This window comes from Girardinichthys multiradiatus, chromosome 13 (assembly GCF_021462225.1).
Source record: "Girardinichthys multiradiatus isolate DD_20200921_A chromosome 13, DD_fGirMul_XY1, whole genome shotgun sequence".
Taxonomy (NCBI): Eukaryota; Metazoa; Chordata; class Actinopteri; order Cyprinodontiformes; family Goodeidae; genus Girardinichthys; species Girardinichthys multiradiatus.
Genome location: NC_061806.1, coordinates 40549945 through 40568288, shown reverse-complemented (window position 1 = coordinate 40568288; position 18344 = coordinate 40549945). Strand labels below are relative to the sequence as shown.

General features: G+C 35.7%; 1 protein-coding gene across 5 annotated transcripts; it reads right to left on the bottom strand.

Moving 5' to 3' along the window:
- Positions 1-1384: 1384 nt before the first annotated feature.
- stm (starmaker) lies at positions 1385-18129 on the bottom strand. 5 transcript variants are annotated; one of them, XM_047383736.1, is made up of 29 exons: positions 18047-18129; positions 16995-17053; positions 15735-15752; positions 15511-15543; positions 15359-15394; positions 15042-15068; positions 14906-14947; positions 14350-14400; positions 13230-13277; positions 12478-12504; positions 12305-12346; positions 10541-10567; positions 10392-10421; positions 10265-10306; positions 10047-10094; positions 9627-9662; positions 9501-9548; positions 9357-9404; positions 8721-8756; positions 8567-8614; positions 7632-7658; positions 7468-7509; positions 7285-7299; positions 5986-6033; positions 5110-5157; positions 3974-4351; positions 2633-2683; positions 2409-2458; positions 1385-1798 (listed from the first exon to the last, which is right to left on the bottom strand). In XM_047383736.1, the coding sequence occupies exons 1-28, from the start codon at positions 18055-18057 to the stop codon at positions 2448-2450; spliced, it is 1377 nt and encodes a 458-aa protein (XP_047239692.1). In that variant the 5' UTR covers positions 18058-18129; the 3' UTR covers positions 1385-1798; positions 2409-2447. The 5 variants fall into 5 exon arrangements, with proteins under 5 accessions (XP_047239692.1, XP_047239693.1, XP_047239695.1 ...); XM_047383737.1 differs by having other exon boundaries at positions 5137-5157; XM_047383739.1 differs by lacking the exon at positions 5110-5157.
- Between the last annotated feature and the right edge of the window lie 215 nt (positions 18130-18344).

Genomic DNA, 18344 nt, shown 5'->3' with positions numbered 1-18344 from the left:
AATATTAGGAAGGATAAATAAATAATGGAAACAATAATAAATAACCATGAATAAAAAGTGAACAAAATTGCCAACAATATAGTACAAGTAAAGTGAATCAGTATTTGATGAATTGTACACGTTGATGTCAGCAGCCTCAGCCTAAATGATCATCTCCAACGCTCCCAGTATGTGGAGAAGTTCTCTGGTGTGCTGCTATCTCCTCTCTAGCTTCTAAATGCAGCAGGTACCAGAGCTGCTCACATCTCAGGCTGGTGCTGAAAGCAGAGGGAACGACGCATTGATCTGCTGGAAATGCCTGTTGGTTCCCACCGTGATCCCAGGACCAAACCTACCTTTCAACACTCCTCTCTTCTCCTCCACCAGCAGGCTCTGCTCATCTGTTCAGTTTGGTTTTCTCCACCTTTTCTCTTGGTTTGCTTTGGTCAATTTACCAAACTAAACCTCATTAAACAGGAAGCAGATCACAGTAAAATGCAGATTGTTTAATGAAATAGATGCTGTATGAAAACGATCAGCCTAGCAAGTAAACAAGCAAATCAAAAAAATGACGAGAACGAAAATATGCTATGTTTAAACATGTTGATGCTGTGTCACAATTTCATTTGGCCAAGTTTCATCATCATGATTTACATTTTTCTGAATCCAGAATTTCTCCGCATTGATTTCTTGGAGCGTACTTTTTTTTATTTGTTTATTGGAACAACCAATCACAGCTTTTAGAAGACAGCATCACACCTAAAACGGGATCCACCACACCTAGCAACAGGGTCAACCCCACATCGTCACTAAGATAGGAATTTCTGTCGTCTCTGTCGTCTTGCTTACAGTCGCTCTCAGCAGCGAGCTGAATCACTCGCAAGCTAGGAGTCCTCGCCAGGGATTTTTAGGCCAAGATAGAAGCTCTCTGAGAATCTTTGTGAATACGAGCCCAGATCATCAGTCATTCACCCATTCATACACACGTTCACACACGGACAGTGGTAAGCTACATTGTGGCCACGGCTGCCCTGGGGCAGACTGACAGAAGTCAGGCTGCTAAACAATCTGCACCATTGAGCCCTCTGACCACCATCAGCAGGCAAGGCAGGTGAAGTGTTTTGCCCCAGGACACAATGAGACGGACCGATTACCCACTGATTACAGGACGAATCCCTACCACAGTCACCCCACTCTACAAAAATTATTCAATAGCTTAAATTTTAAAAGTTACCTTCTCCTTTGTTTTGGCACTTCTAATCTGAAAAATCAATATTGTACATCCAACATGTAGAATAAAGCAATAAAAAATATCGAAATTTATATTCACCAAATGATAAAAATAAAAAAAAACAGACAAATTTTTTATTCCCAGATTCACTTATGGGAAAAAAAAAGACTTAGGTCGTTTCTGACAGGTCACACTTTATTAGCCATTTTCTGTGTACAGTGAAGAATTGAACAACATTCAATGTCTTGTAAAAATAATCATTAATGTTTGTAAAGTAAACGATGGACTGTATGTACACATTAAAGTGTGAAATCAGACACAGAGCAGATCTGAGATCAACAGCTGGTTTAATATTTCTGCAGACAAGTGGGAAAATTAGCTAAAATTAAAGGACAACTTAGAGGAGACCCATGGAGGAGAAACAGGGGAGGGCAGATATTTTCTAATTTCTCTTTATGAAAAATAAAAGCAGCCTCAAATCAAAATGAAACTTGCTGAAGAGAAGAAACAAAGAGGCAGCTGATGTTAGTTGCAGTTTAGCTTGTTGTCATGGCAGCAGTAATTCACCGTAGAGGCTGGTGGTTCATTCTGTCAGGAAACAAAATCAAAATGCTCATTTATAGTTAAATAGTAGGCCTGCACTCAATGTTAACTTGTTAACTTTATAACTTTCTAAAAAATTTTACTTTTTTGAATCAGGGAGGCCAGTTTTTAAATTACACAACAGACAAATTGAACCATTATTACATAAATATTTAACAAAATGGTAAAAGGCATGTTGCTGCGTATTTTAGCATTATAAAATATTGCAAATTGGTTCATAAATCAAAAAGATTCAGATTCGTATTTGTAAAGGCTTTTTTAAACCATGCATCATTTCGCCTTATGCTTAACAGTCGTGTAAAACTACAAAAATCTCCAATAAAATATACTGACGTTTCTTGCTGCAACGTTATGAAATGTAAGAAAGAAAAAAAAAATCTCAAGAGGTGTGAATACATTTGCACAAAACTGTGGTTTGTGTTCAAATATTGTCTTTCGTCTTAAATAAAACTGAAAGGAGGGTCAAAGTTAAATGACCATTTCTTTAAAATTTTTGTTTCTCAAAAAGCTGATCCTTTCTCCTCAAATCTTTACACCAAAACCATTTTATAAACCATCAAAAAAGGTTTCATTTCCTATTCTGGGACATTTATACCTGGCATCGGAAAGCTTCCACGGTTCAGAGACTGAGCTTTTATTTCCCAGCTGGAAGAAAACAGAAGTTTACTTTTGTTAGCAGGACAAACAAATCTCAATAAAATGTTATTTTTTCTTGTTATATTTTAGCAATATAGAACAAACAATTAAATAAAATGTTTATTACTGAAGTTTAAAGTAATAGATGCAAATGAAAATGTTAAAAACAATAAGGAAATCTACCATCTGTGGGAAAGGAGTCATCAAGTTGGTCCATGAAGTCAGAAGTTGGTGCTGCAACAGAAAAAAACAAAAGAAATTCATAAGAATGCCATGTCCAGTTTGGACTGTTTTACTTTTAAAATCATTTTGCCTTTAAATATTTTAAGGCAATATTTAATTGTGGCTGGAATATTGTTTAATTAATTTGCCCTCATTTCTTTTGAGAGCCTTAAAATTATTCACACATACCAGACATTAGGTCCTTCACTTTCCTTCCAATGAAAACAACAATCACTACAGGCACTGCTGCATTGTATTACAGCTTTAATCATGGTTAGGTCACAAATGTCTGTGTAGCTCAAAGGCAGACAAAATTGGGATTTTCCAGTAGATTCGTTTCGGGTAAAGTAATATTTATACAACCATGATGACGTGAATTTGAACATTAGTTTTCTATTGACTTTATTGATGCCAATTTTAAATTATAAAAGGTTTCAGTAATGGTGAATTTGATGAATGATGTACGTTAATATTTATTGTCTATTAGTCTGCCATTTTTACCTTAGATGTTTTTTCCTCTTTCCCTCTCTTAATGTGTCACGAAAAACAAATATTTTCTGGAAAGATTTAAGTTTGTCTTCATATCTATCCTTGTGTGAGTGCAAAGGTTTTTATACCACTTGATCTGTGAACCTCTGCAGTTCCTCCAGAGAAACCATGATAAGTTTAGTTGGACATCCATGTCTTGGTAGGTTTGCAGTTGTGCCATGCTCTTTCCATTTTCAGATGATGGGTTGAAAAGAGCTTCTTGCAGGGTATTGTGTTATATCCCAATCCTGCTTTAAATGTCTCCACAACTTTCTTCCTGACCCGTCTGCTGTGTTCCTTGGACTTCATGATGCCGTTTGTTCACTAATGTTCTTCACAGAACAGCTGGATTTTTACTTAGAACAGATTACACACAGGTGGGCGCTATTCACTAAGTGGACTTCTGAAAACTATTTCTTACACTAAATTTCATTTTGAAGTAACAGATGGAAAGGAGATGAAACCGAAGCATGGCCTGATTTTGTATTTTTAATTGCAAAAAATGTCAAAGTATTATTTTTGTTCTTCAGAGTTTCTCACAATTTTGTCTTCATATCTATAGGAGTTCGAGGTTAACATATGTACGCTGTGAGGGCTTGAAACCAAAGTCATGGTTATGGTCTTTCCTGTAAAATCCTACTAATTTACATTGAAGTCTGTGGTTCTAACATGAAAAATATAAAAAGGCATAAAGGGTAAGAATACGTAAGCAAAACTCTGTATATTCTCTGCAATGAAGTCTGAAACCTTGATCTGTTCACCTTCACCATTTACCTTCAGTGTCTAGACTCGGGTCATCAGTTTCCAAGTCATCTTCAAAAATGTCCTCCTCGGTGGTGTCGGATTCTGGCATGTCAAGCTCATCTTTGTCTTTATCCCCCTCACTGCCAGTTTGACTCATCTCAGTATCTTCACTTAGAAAATCATCAGTTAGGTCTTCATCCTTGCTGTCATCCAGAGAATTCAACTCCTCACCAAGCATATCTAAAGAAATCTTCTCTGAAACATCTTTCTTGATACCGGCATCACTTTCTCCATTCTCCTCATGTACTACTGTATCACCAGCTTCATCATCATCATCATCATCATCAATATCTACGTTCTCATCAGTTGGATCTTCAGAGCTCTGGTCGATTTTGTTAACTGGAGTGTCTGTGGATTAAAAGTAATATTTGGTATAAATAACATAAGAAATCTGTTATTTAAGGCATTTTATATGCAAAGTTCTTTAGGAATTAAAATATTTATAGAATATAAGACAAAATTTATCTGTTTAAAAATGTATTTTAATCCTCCAGCTGGCGTTACATTCTGGATGTTGATTTATCTTTTGGCCTCTTTCTTTTGACACCATTCTCTCAATTTCAGCATATGAAAGCATCTAGTGCTGCAGAAGCCTGTTAATCACCCATTTATTTAAGTCAGATGTGTGGCAGAAGGGAAACACCTAAAACATTCACGACATTGGTTCTGAGGACCAGGGTTGAAAAACACTACTCTAGGGCAGGGATGTCAAACTAGTCCTCAAGGATCAGTATCCTACAAATTTAAGATGCACATTTTTGATTATGTTCCAGTACATCTGAATTGAATGGCTGAACTAGCTCTTCAGCATGCAGTTAAGTTCTACAAAGTTCTGCTAGTGGCTTAATTATATGCTTCTTGTGTGTTGAAGCAGAGATGCAGGACACCAGCCCTTAAAACTGGAGCTTGACCTGTGTGCTCTTGAAATTACACATGGAGACTGCTGCTTTGTAATGCTAGCCATGCTAATTTTCCAAATCAGTAGATTTAAATGATTTTACAACCCAGTAAACATGTATACAATGCAAATATAGATCCTCACTGTTGTGCTGTTCACATTTAGTCTCATTCACTGTCTGCACAGAACAAATGTTTAATGTTTTTACCACTGTAACTCAGCTCAGAATCTTTACCCAGTTCATCTTTATCTTCATCTAGAGAGAGAAAACAGGTCAATTAAATTTGAATCGCACACCTACAATGTAGAGTACATCTACAGTGTAGCAATAAAATACAATATAAAATAAATCGTAAAATATTAGTTAAACTCAAAAGAATGAATAAAAACTCTTGAAGCTAAGAAACTTTAGAGACTAAAGCTTTAGAAACTAGCAACTCTTTGTGCATGAGGGTTAGGGTCACTCTTCTAAGGCAAACAGGCAGTGGTGCTCAAGGGATGCAAAAAACCAACAGTATTAACTTTAAAACAGTTTATATTTTTAAACACAAAAAAAGGGAAGAGATAAATATGTTGTATCTCTAATTTGCATTAAGAATAGGCAAATCCAACTGCTTATCTGATTTGCACCTAGAGGGTGTTCAACTCAAGTGGGTGCCCCAGATAGACGACAACAAACGACCCGACAATGAAGGGACAGAAAACAGGAACTTCTTTACAAATGAGGTGAAAAGAACTACAAGGGAAACAGGTGAGTGTAATTAACAGAAACAAACAGGTGAGGAAGTAAAGGTTGGAGCAATCAGAGGTTTGTTATTAGAAATAAACACACACATCTTTTGAATTAAACGTGGCCACTGAAAAAAACAAACATCTTCATTTGTTAATGCTTGGAATCGTTTCTGTCTATAGTAAGAGGTGTAGTGGTAACATGCTTTGGTTGTAGTAGCAGGAATATTAGTACTAATGATGTCAGGGGCTATAATCAAGCAGCCGTAATCAAGTGTGTGTATATTTCTTTACTGTTGCTTTGCTCATATGTGAGGAACGTGAAATAATTCAGTTGTTATTAACATTGATTTACCACCAAGTGCGGCATCAAGCTCCTCTTCAAACTCATCACTTTTTGAATCTACATGGGAAAAAAGCAGAGGACAGGTTAGAGAAAATCTCAGTTCATAGGAAAGATGTACAGTAATCAACTGATTTATAGTTTTATCTGGCGAAAACTGGAAAAAAAGAGAATTTATCTTCCATGAAGAACCTTAGATAAGTACTACCAGCTGCTTGTGACAGCTCACAACACTGTGGAAGTTGTTACGGTTCTAACAAAACCCAAAGGATGGCATTTTTTTTTACTATGAGCAAGGTATTACTCAAAGAAAGCACAGAGATAGAAGAAGCCATTTAAAGTAAGCTGTATTTTCTGGGGAATGTTGAGATATGTCTGCAGTTCATTTAAGCATCAAGAGAGAGCAAGACTTTCAGCAGCTAACAGCAAGGCTGAATATGGTCTGGTAAAATCTTAGAGCTTTGAATGTCTGCTTCTGTGTTGGTTCTGGACATAGAAATGTTGACAGGGAATTAGGCACAGAGTCTGCCGTTTTAGTAATGCTAACCATACCAATGTATTCTTTAAAATGTGAATCTGTATTTATATTGTATTTGTGTTCAAACAGTAAAACTGTTTAGCAACAACTGCTCTCTCACAGACACGGCGTAGCGTCGCCCCTGCCACAAATCATATCAATGCTGTTCTTCTGTAATAGCTCTAAAAAGTTTGTTTCAGCAAGCTTTACTGGGAACAAATTTAATCAGTGCATCTGTAATTATAAAAAACATGCAGCCAAATGGATCCTAGCATGCAGACTATTCACCAGGGTTCAGCCTCATGATTCATTATACAACTACAATGGAAGAGAAACTTAAAGAGAATTATTCATGTAAAACTTTTCTTGTTTTATCTTGTATAAGCTGTGTCTAAATCATCTCAATTGAACAAAAAGCATAACATGTTGTATCACATATTAAGGACTCCACCACAGTTTTGGTTGTACAGATTTCATTGTTACATAAAAAATAAAATAAAACTGAGTTTGAGGAAGTAAAAGACTCAAAAAAGGACAGCAGTGTGATAACAAATGAGCTCTGAATTATAAAATCTTTCAGAGCTTAAGGGATTCTAGCTCTGATTTAAATCTTTTTTTTATGTGACATTTCCTCATTTAGACATTCTTACTTAAAAGTAAACCTTTCTAGATTTAATCCACTAATTTCAAATAAAACACAAATGAACAAGTGCTGATTATCGAATCTCTCATCTCATTCAGATTAGATGGGTCCTGAAATGATGGCATGCAAGAGAAGGGGGAAGAACGTTTACCTTCAGATGGATCTTCTGTGAAGACAAACATGTTGGACAGGATGAGACATCTAGTAAATAAGTAATCTACTTTCTTTTGGATTTCTAATATAATTAGATAACAATCAAAGTGCCTGTAGAGCATAATATTTGCAGGAAACATGAGTTATAGTTCCTTTTGATTAAACAGAATAATGTTTTTACCGGTAACAGAATCAGCTTCAAGAGGCAAATCCTCATTTAAGTCTGCAGAAACAAAACACCAGTTTAATGGTTCTGATGGCATCTTCTACTATGCATGGGCAATTTTCTTTAAATAAATAAATAAATAAAAGAAAGGAATTTTAAACTTAAAAAACATTGGTTACCTTCAGTTTCTTCAAAGCTGTTGTCAGCTGTGGAAATAATTCAAATATGTTAACATTTTTACTTTATGATGGAGCACATTTCTGCCTTTCTGTTGCTTTTGAGGGCATCATTTGGAATCACAAAGCAAATGCAAGAAGCATTAGTACAATTAGTGTGAAAAAAAAGTACTCAACATTACATTAAAAGCCTAGGATTAATATAATTAGTTTATGTGACTCGTACAAATGTATACACAGTTCTTCACAATTATTGCCCCCTATGGTAAAAAACCCTAAAATAAATCCCTCTATAATAGTAGCCTCATCTCACACTGCAATGTTCTGATAAATCCAATTAGTAGTTTAAACATTCATATTGTCAAGGAATTCATTTCTTACAAAAGCACGGGTTTTACAGTTAATTAGTTACCCCAATAATTCCCACAAAATAAATGAACAAGTGAAACTAAATGCTTGTTTATTTAAATTTATACTTTTAAAGGTAATCAGAGTTTCTAGGAACTTACTAATCTATTATTTCCTGCTTCCCTGGGGAATAAATCTAATGTAACACAGGGACTTGTTTCTACCAAATCCTCAAAATCAAAAAAAACAAGTGAGCTATTGTAGCAAACAGGCTTTTATGTTGCCGCCACACATTTAAATATGGTGGCGGACATGTAATGCTGTGGGCCCCGTCACTTCCAAACACCGTAAAAGCTTGTTAGAAGGGCTGCATCAGGAAATGAAAAATAAAATATTGGGATATTGAAAAACCTTGTCTGTAGGACTACTGATAATGTATTATTAGTTTAACTGACAAATGTCCTCAAATCAAACGTAGTTTTCTAAAATGTAGTTTTACTGTGATATATATATTTTCAGTTTATTCATTTTTTTGTGCAGTGGGCCTATTCAGTTACACATTAAAAATAATCAGTAATCTTTAACCTGACCTTCAAAGTTCTCCTCTGACACTTCATCACTGCTGTGATCAGAAGCAGCTGGAAGAAAAAAAAAAAACATTAATTACACCATGAAAAAATATATTAACCTAAACTATAACCACCTAAACCAACATCAGTGGAATAAATGGATTCTTGATCTGACCTTCAGAGCTGTCCGCTGACAATTTAATGTTGACTTCTTCAAAAAGAATAATAAAAAGATTTAATATACAAGTTTAAAACCAACACAATGTGAAACAGTATCAATGGAATAAGATGAGGCTCCCGAAGTTAATTGCAGACGACCACAGTGATGACTGATGTACTGTTTCCATAGATGACACAAAATTCAATAGCTACCGCTGCTGTCAACTGCTGTTTGTTTTTCTAATATAGAAAGTACTCCTAGACCAGTGCTTCTTTGTTTCTGTCCCAGTCGATCTGAGCCTGGTTTTATTGGAGGTTTGTTCCTGTAAGAGGAGTTTTCCTCTCCACGGTCGCCACCTGCTTGCTCAGCAAGAGGCAAAACTGCAAAGTCACTGACGATGCAGTCAGCAGGGTTTTCTTAAATAAATACGTTTTTGCCACCTGGCATTATGGTTACAACCAGTACTGAATTAGAAGGTATGCATTTTAATATAACGTAATCTGTCTATATGACTGATGACATTCCTATGATATTAAAATGATCTGATGATATATTCCTGGAATATGAATTGGATGTATTTGTCTTCTGCATTGAAATTACATTTATTGTGAATTGGATAAATATAAATGAACTAAATTCAAACAATCTTACCTTCAACTTTGTCCTCTGAAATCTTGGTGTTGGTTTCTTCTGAAACAGCTAAAAGAAAAAACAGATTTGAAATGTATAAAAAACACAATAATAAAACAAAAACATAAAAAAGTTTTTAAGAAATAAGTATAATCGTAATCTTACATTCTGATTTGTCCTCCGACATGTCACTGTCAAACTCTTCCATTAGGGCTGATAGAAAAAAAATAAAAAACTGATTTAAAATAAGTAGGAACAACATAAAGCAGCTTCAGTGAAACGAAATCTGACCTTTAGAGACATCCTCTGAGTTGTCATCAGAAACACCTTGAAAAGAAGAGAAACATATTTAAAATGTCCATCCATCTTCTCTACCTGCTTATCCTTGCAGGCTTGTGGGGGTCCGGTGCTCGTCTCCAGGGGTAACCGAGCCAGAGGCGGAGTACATCCTGGACCAATTACCCTAACAGTTACATGTTTGGATTGTGGGAGGAGACCGGAGTACCCAGAGACAACTCAAGCATAGATGTGGAGAACATGCAAACGTCGTGCAGAAAGGGCCCAGGCTGTGATTCAACCAGGGGGCTTCTTGGTGCAACCATTTGAACCACTGCTCTACCATGCAGCCATAATCAAAATGTGTAAAAGTAAGATTTACCACAAAGACAACATTAAAATGTAAGGATGAAATAAAAAAAAGTTTAATGTGACCTTCGGGTTCGTCGTCAGACTCTTTGCTGTCCATTTCATCAGAAACATCTTGAAAAAGAAAGAAACAAGGTCAGAAGTAGAAATAATCACGTTGATATCAAAATGTTGTCTATATTTTTGTTGTTTCTATTACGTTTCTCTTAGTAAAACCACTTGTTTCTGAACGGACAGTGAAACACCATTTGAAGAGATACATATATTAAACATTACATTCTTACCTTTAGACTTGTCTGTCTGCTCAACATCTTCATCTGAAGCAGCTAGCAGAGCAAGAATACAGCGTTAGACATTGTAGCAGTATAACAGCATTCAGTACTGAAAATGACAGGAGAACTTTGGACTGACTCTTAAAGGGTTCCTCAGTTTCAGCTGATTCTGAAACACAAACGTACAAGAACACAGTTAAACTCACAGGTAGATAAAATGAACGTACAGTAAAACAAAGAATGGGCCCACAGGTAAATATAGATTCAGGTAAACCTGAATATACTCACTTTTACCGGCAGAATCGGTGGTATCGTCTGTGAAATCAAATCACATTTTATTTAAATTGTGACATGGGATTGCAGAGGCAGTAATATTAATAATAACAGTTGATGGAATGCTGTATGTGCAGTGATTTAATATACGAGTACAAGACTAGCCTAAAGGTATAGATCGCCTATTAAAATGTTAATTGATAATTTGGGAAAGTTTCAAGCAATTTATAGAAATAGAAAATGAAACATGTAAATAAAATACAAATAAAATGACAAATGAGTATAATTATGTTCATGAACTGAAACCTGCTTTTTAATGAAAAGTTTTTGTGGTGTGCCTCTGTTTTTAATGGGCACACCTTTTTCTCTGAAGTTTAATCAGCTCAGTCTTCTCAGAAGTGGACGGATTATGAAACGAGAATCGTCAGAGCGAAGCCTTTTTAAGCTTTCTCCACAGCTGCTCTACTGGATTCTCAGCGAGTCCTGACCTCTGATTTCAAGTTTCATCAGGGAATCACATGAAGCACAACTGAACCACATTCCATTTCCAAGTTAAAAAACCAGTGGGAAAGATTTCTCTTCGCTAAATACTAGAATAATCAGCATGGGATTTGTTTAAAACTTTCTCTATAATTAGACATTTACACACACTTTGGTGGAATTGCCTTTTAAACTGTATGGCTTGGCTAAAAACACTTTACGGACCCTTCTACAACCTTCTCACAGTAGTTTGCTGGAGTTTTGGCCCATTCCTTTAGACACAACAGTCAGGGTTGTAGGGTGCCTTGCTCATCCACACAGCCACTCCAAGACATTTACTTTTGTGTCCTTTAGTCACTTGGTAACAAATTGATGTATGTTTTGGGTCATTATGCATTAGTGCTTGGGCTTCAACGTCCTGGCTAATGTGTTGAGATGTTACTTTGACATTTCTACAAATGTCTTTCCTTATGATGTCATCTATACACCCAGTGGTCACCGAGGTGTAGGCGGGGTGCACCCTGGATAGGGTACCAGTCAGGGGACATTGATTCCTTAATAACGTTTTACTCATTTTGTTTTATTCTTTGAAATACCAGAATTTATAAATAAATTTCTATTTGTCCGTCTGATTACACAATTTTTACAAATGAAAAAAGATGATCAAACAGTTACTCAATAATTGGGTAGTTTATTTATTTATTTTTACCAAATACTCTTACCTTTACTTGAGTCATGTTTAATGGAAACTTGTTACTTGTACTTGAGTAAAAATTGAAGTATTGCTCCTATTGAGTACAATGTTTGGTTGCTCTACCAACTTGCAATTACATACAATAGTGGTAGGCTAACTACTATTAGCAATACAAGCTAATAGTATATTTCTTAGCATTCGCCGATAAACAGAGGTTGTATTGTATGTTTGAAAGATTTAATGAGACCTAAATAAACTTGTTTATTAAATGTAGTTATTGGTGAATTTTATATGCAAGGCAGCTATTTTGGATTTTGAGGTCAGGGTAGGTAAGAAACCAACAACACTCTTGTTCATTTTCAAGACTTAAACTTGGAAAGTTCTGCAACTGAGGTTAAAGTTAATAAGCCACATTATATCAGACCTGCAGATTTACACTGATTACTTAGTATTAATTAGGCCAATTTGTGTTAGCAGTTAACTGAAAAAGGATGATTAATGTTTTCCTCAGGATGTTTATTTAAAAAATAAAAATCCTCATGTTTTGTTAGGTGAAAAATTAAATTGATTTGCATTCATTAAGAAATGAATGAAACCTTTACTACCTTCAGTCACAGAAGAATTTGGATCACTGTCTTCCGTCACAACTGGAAGACAAGAGAGATAAATGTTGTAATCAAGCCATGTTGTTCTAAAATACAAAAGCAAATATATGAAAAGGAATTGTGCTTTAAAATTTTAAAAAGAAAACATTTCCTTTACACTTAAAAAAAATTACCTAGAATTTTAGGGACTTCATCAGAGCCTGAGGGTGTTCAGAGACAAAAACTATTAGGTCATTAAATATGGAAACAATAATGCAGGAATTTATACAAATTGCTATATATAAAAGTAGGTAAATATGCAGAGAAATGTGACAACACAAACAGATACTGGCTTATGCAAAAGAGGATTTTAAAAAACCCTACCAACTATATGAATTCTGCAATGCATTTTGCGTACAGCGTGTTAAAACTATTTCCTTTTCTCGTTATACACACTCACACACACACACACACACACACACACACACACACACACACACACACACACACACACACACACACACACACAACTTTTGAATTACCCGACAATGAAGGGACAGAAAACAGGAACTTCGTTACAAATGAGGTGAAAAGAACTACAAGGGAAACAGGTGAGTGTAATTAACAGAAACAAACAGGTGAGGAAGTAAAGGTTGGAGCAATCAGAGGTTTGTTATTAGAAATAAACACACACACATCTTTTGAATTAAACGTGGCCACTGAAAAAAACAAACATCTTCATTTGTTAATGCTTGGAATCGTTTCTGTCTATAGTAAGAGGTGTAGTGGTAACATGCTTTGGTTGTAGTAGCAGGAATATTAGTACTAATGATGTCAGGGGCTATAATCAAGCAGCCGTAATCAAGTGTGTGTATATTTCTTTACTGTTGCTTTGCTCATATGTGAGGAACGTGAAATAATTCAGTTGTTATTAACATTGATTTACCACCAAGTGCGGCATCAAGCTCCTCTTCAAACTCATCACTTTTTGAATCTACATGGGAAAAAAGCAGAGGACAGGTTAGAGAAAATCTCAGTTCATAGGAAAGATGTACAGTAATCAACTGATTTATAGTTTTATCTGGCAAAAACTGGAAAAAAAGAGAATTTATCTTCCATGAAGAACCTTAGATAAGTACTACCAGCTGCTTGTGACAGCTCACAACACTGTGGAAGCACAGATATGGAAGAAGCCATTTAAAGTAAGCTGTATTTTCTAGGGCATGTTCTAGGGCAGTTTTATGAATGAAAACGTTGGGAGAAAAAGATGCACAAGCAACAGGGGTATCAGCAGTTTGGGAGACTTGTAAACAAAAGTCATTCAAGAGTTTAAGGGGAGCCATGTAATCTGCTGGTGTTGGTCCACTGTGTTTCTACAAACCCAAAGTCAATGTAACCATCTACTAGGACATTTTTTGCTTCCTTCCTGACAAACTTTATGGAGATGCTGATTTCACTTTCCAGCAGGACCTGGCATCTGCCCACAATGCCAAAGGTACCAATACTGTCTTTAATGACCAAGCTACCACTGTGTTTGATTGACCAGCAAACACATCTGACCCAAACTGTATAGAGAACCTATGGAGAAAGACCAGAGACACCCGAGCCAGCAATGCAGACGAGCTGAAGTCCACCATTAAATCAACATTGACTTCGGGAACACCTCAGCAGAACCACAGGCTGACTTAATGACATTTTGCTCTGATTTCGTAAATCAAAGCAAATAGAGCCCCGAGCAAGTACTAAATACAACGCTGCAGAATATATGAACAAGCTTTTCAGCAGGCTGACATTTCTATGTTAGAGTATTTTACTGGTCTGATGTAATATATATTCAAATTTTCTGAGAAGCTGAACTTTGGGTTACATTAGCTGCAAATAAAAACCTTAAGTACATCACTTTGTGTTTAACAAATCTATTATACTATAGCTTTTTGTTTATTTAGTTACTAAAATACATCACATCAACAATAACCAAATTCTTCGGAGATTCACTTGGAGTGACCGTTTAACAAAATAACAAAATTAAAAGTAATGGCATGGAGCAGAAATCATGCCCTAATCACCTTGACTGTTGTCAGTCTTGGAAGCATCTGCATCAGGTTCCTCTGACTCAACTTAAAGAAACATAAAGATAAAAATGAATGCACATGTACACAATAAAAATAAAGACATGGATAAACCATTGCTCTGAATTTATATTAAATATTAACTAAAGAGTTTAAAAGTTAAAATACGTCTGCCAATGATTTAACATCTTCAGCCCAATTTTTGAGATTATGTCTATATAACATATGCATACATGTGAATAACTGTATTAGTAGCAGTAATAGTGGTCGGATTTACATTTCTGCCTTACATATTTTATCTGTGCACAGTGAAAGTGTTACATTTACACCATCTCATGTTGAGGTTTTCTGTACATTAAGGTTGCATTAAAATAAATTTAAAAAGTGTGGTTTGCTGGAAATGTGAAAAAGTAAAACTAAAAGTTGTAAATCTCCTCATCTTTAAAGAGAGAGAGAGTAGTTTTACTTTTGGTAATGCCAAAGAAAATGTACACAGCTGAAAAAAAAAGATTAAAAACACAAAAAATAAAGATATATGTAATATTTATACTACCTTCAGTCACAGAAGCATCTGTTTTAGCTTCCTCTGACTTAACTTGAAGACACAAAAATCCTTTTATCATTAAACCTTGGATACATAATTATATCTTGATATCTCAGTGATATATTACCCCATAAATCATACTGACCTGGAGTCTCAGTTTTCTCATTCGAATCTGAGTTCAAAAATACAAACGTATAAACATATCAGGTAAATCACTACATCTCTATATAACAATTCACTATGGAAACAGGTAGGCAGTTATAGAATCAGGTAAGTACAGTATAGGGGTTTGTAAACACTGTGATATCATTTGGCATTCAGGTTAGGTTGCATGCAAACAAACACAATGAACAGAAAAACCATGTGAGTCTTTGAAAGCACCTGGTGTACTGTGTGCTCAAGGCGTTTGCAGTTTCTGCTCTCTGTGTGTTCATTACGTAAGAGCTGTGACTGTGTTGTTACCTGGCTGTGAGGTCATAGGTTCAGCTGTCTTTTTCGCTATTGAAAAAACAAACACACACACACACACACACACACACAACACAAGATGATTAAAAACCCTCCACTGGTTTTAGTAAGTGAGGATTACTCATGACAGATTATTTTGCTGTTACCATTCAGGTAGGCCACCAGAGCTTCTCTTCTCTCTATAACAGAAGGAAAAGGGAACAAGATTTAGCTATGAGCAGAATTCTGATGGTCTTCAGAACTGTAGTGACCACCATAGCCTATAGGGGGCACTAACTACTCAATACTTTCCACTTCTGTTGTGATTGGCTGCCTCCTGTGAATTATCTAAACACAAAAAGTGATTGAAGTGATGAAGGCAGATATTTACCATATTCCGGAGGGCTCGCTGTAGGACGGAAAAAAAAATTAGAAAAAGTTCTTGATCACATAATAATTATCAAAACTTACAGTGTCCTTCACACTCCTTAGAACTCCATGGTAAACATGTATAAAAGAAAAAATAAATCAATCTTTTGTGGCAGCAGTATAAAATTACAATGGAAATTTTGAAAAATCCAAACTTTAAGTTTCGTACAGTTATTCAGTGGAAACAAAATTTGATTTTACAAAATTATTAAGTTTACCCAAATGTCTTGTACTCGATTTCTGACCCCCAGTATAATTAATTTCAATTAAATACAACTGAGGCATTTTTGTCATTTTCACTTCACTTTGTTAAGCTGATCAGAGAGGCACTTTTAAATAGTTATCCATGGCTTTCCGTTTCCCGGATGTGCACATCTAATGTGAAACAGGAGCTGTTTCTGTTAGTGACTCTTCAAAATAGGAAAGAGAAGAGCACATAGAAGTGATGCAAATGTGTGTTGATCTTAACAAATCAGAACACTATCTATTGGGTTAAACCTGTTTAATCAGAGCAATATAAAAAAATTAAAAATAAAACAGGAACCGTGACAAAATATGCCAGAAGAGCAGCCATGTTTTTCTTGCAACAATAAGGAAGAAGGCAAACCTCAAAACCCCTAATCTCCAAAGCTGACTCTCACCGAAATGCAGCTCAGATCTTATGGTCCCCAAGTTGTCATAAGACATCAAGACGCCCTTTACAGGCCAAAAAGTAGTTTTGTAGGGATGCCGGGGAAAACATGTCTTTCTCACCATCACAAATGTAAATGTGTGAAGTTTGCTAAATTCGTCTTGGACTTTAACTGGATGCTATGACTTGATACTAATATTGAAATAAATATGTTTTTTAGACAAATAAATGTGCTCAATTTAAAGACTAGATTTTTCTAAATGTGTTGCTTCTGCTGCTATGCAAGACACATTTAAAGGATTTACCAGGGTTTCCTAAAAAGTTGATAAATTTAGACTCGTAGATGTAAATCATAAAACATATGAAGCAAACGGAATGTGATTTTGATTGAAATTACCCCCAAATTTGTTTAAAATCAAATATTATTTAATAAAACCAGTGTAAAAGATTTCACATTTCTGAAAGAAATTATAGAAGATCTGTCCATGCATTACAATGTATTATTTCACAATAGTTGCACTAATTTTCCAGATTACGGCATAAATACAACAATGAACAATACTGGGTGCTGTTGATGACGTCACGGCTTACTTTGGAGCGGAGCTGCAAGAGAAACAGCCGCGAGGGCGCAGAGCAGGAGCACAACACATCTAAAAAACACAAAAAGAAACACCTCAGGACGTCTCCAATGCAAAGCAATCAGACTGATTTGACTGTAGCTTGTTTGAATGCTGTGTCCTTTTGCAATCAAATTGACAGCAAGAGAGAGGGGACATATTTGTAGTCTGTGTTCATTTGTATTTGACTGCATCAAAATAAAAAAAACATAATAAAAAATGTTGATTTTTGTAAAACTCCTTAAAAGAAATAAACATAAGAAAGGAGAGTAACTAATACATTGAATTTAGCAGAATAGATGGAAGAATGTCAACTGATAAATCTCAGGTGTGGTCAGCGGGGGCAACTATTCCCCAACCTGAAGGGTTAAATGGCTTTCTTTGTGTTTCTCTACAGAACAGGAGGAAAAAACTCACAAAGCGTCTCTTCTTTCCCAACGTATAGAGAGCTACACGCTGCAATAGAAAACCAGCGGGGATGTTCAAAGAGATGGAAATGCTCTTAGTTTCATGATGGGAATCGGATGTTGAGTGCTTCAGTCTGGAAACACTGTAGTGCTTTTTAGGGGGTTAAATTCAGAGCGAACAGACCAAAAATAATATGGTAAATAAAAAGCAACATTGTTCAAAAAAGATGCAAAGTTAATTTGATTAAAGAAAAAGAGCTAAGGGCAACTTTTCTAAACTCCGCCTGAGAAAAAAATACAGCATAAATGAATCACATTTTTTTAAACTGTAACATATTAATTTCAAGCAAATATTGTCAAAAACAACAAAAATAAATCACAGAAGGTTTTGGGCCAGAAACGTTTCAACAGGAAAAGGGTGTAAACTGATAACCTAAACACTTTGAGCAGAGCTATGAAGCCCAAACGTTCACTTTCATAAAGTTGCAAGTAAAATTTGCGAAGTAAAAATAAAAATGAATTCCTTTAGCTATTAGAAAAACTGAAACCTGACATACAATCTGGCAGATAACAGGAAAAAGCAGATTTATGAGCACATTAACTTAAGGTGTTTACTCACCGTCCGAACATGTTGCTTTTTCTCAGCAGGAAATGCAACTGGGTGAGAGGGAAACTTCAGTGAATGTCTGAACTCGGCTGAAGCGAAGCAGCAGTAATTTATACTCAGACTCTCCTCCTCCTCCTTCCCCTGCTTCCTCCTCCAGCTCCACCCTCTCTTCTTCCGTCTGATCACCTGAGCGTTTTCCTGTTAATCCACTTTGAAAACAATGATTCAGTTTGATTGTTTTAGAACAAATAGATGCTGAATCTACTGTCCAATCAATCTCATCACTCAGAGGAAAATGTACTTGGAGTTA

Coding starts and splice junctions, on each gene's coding strand:
- stm (XM_047383736.1), bottom strand. Junction 12,505..13,229: donor GCTTGATGCCGCACTTGGTG/GTAAATCAATGT, acceptor GAACACCCTCAG/GCTCTGATGAAGTCCCTAAA. Junction 8,757..9,356: donor TTCAGAGGACAAAGTTGAAG/GTAAGATTGTTT, acceptor TTCTTTTTGAAG/AAGTCAACATTAAATTGTCA.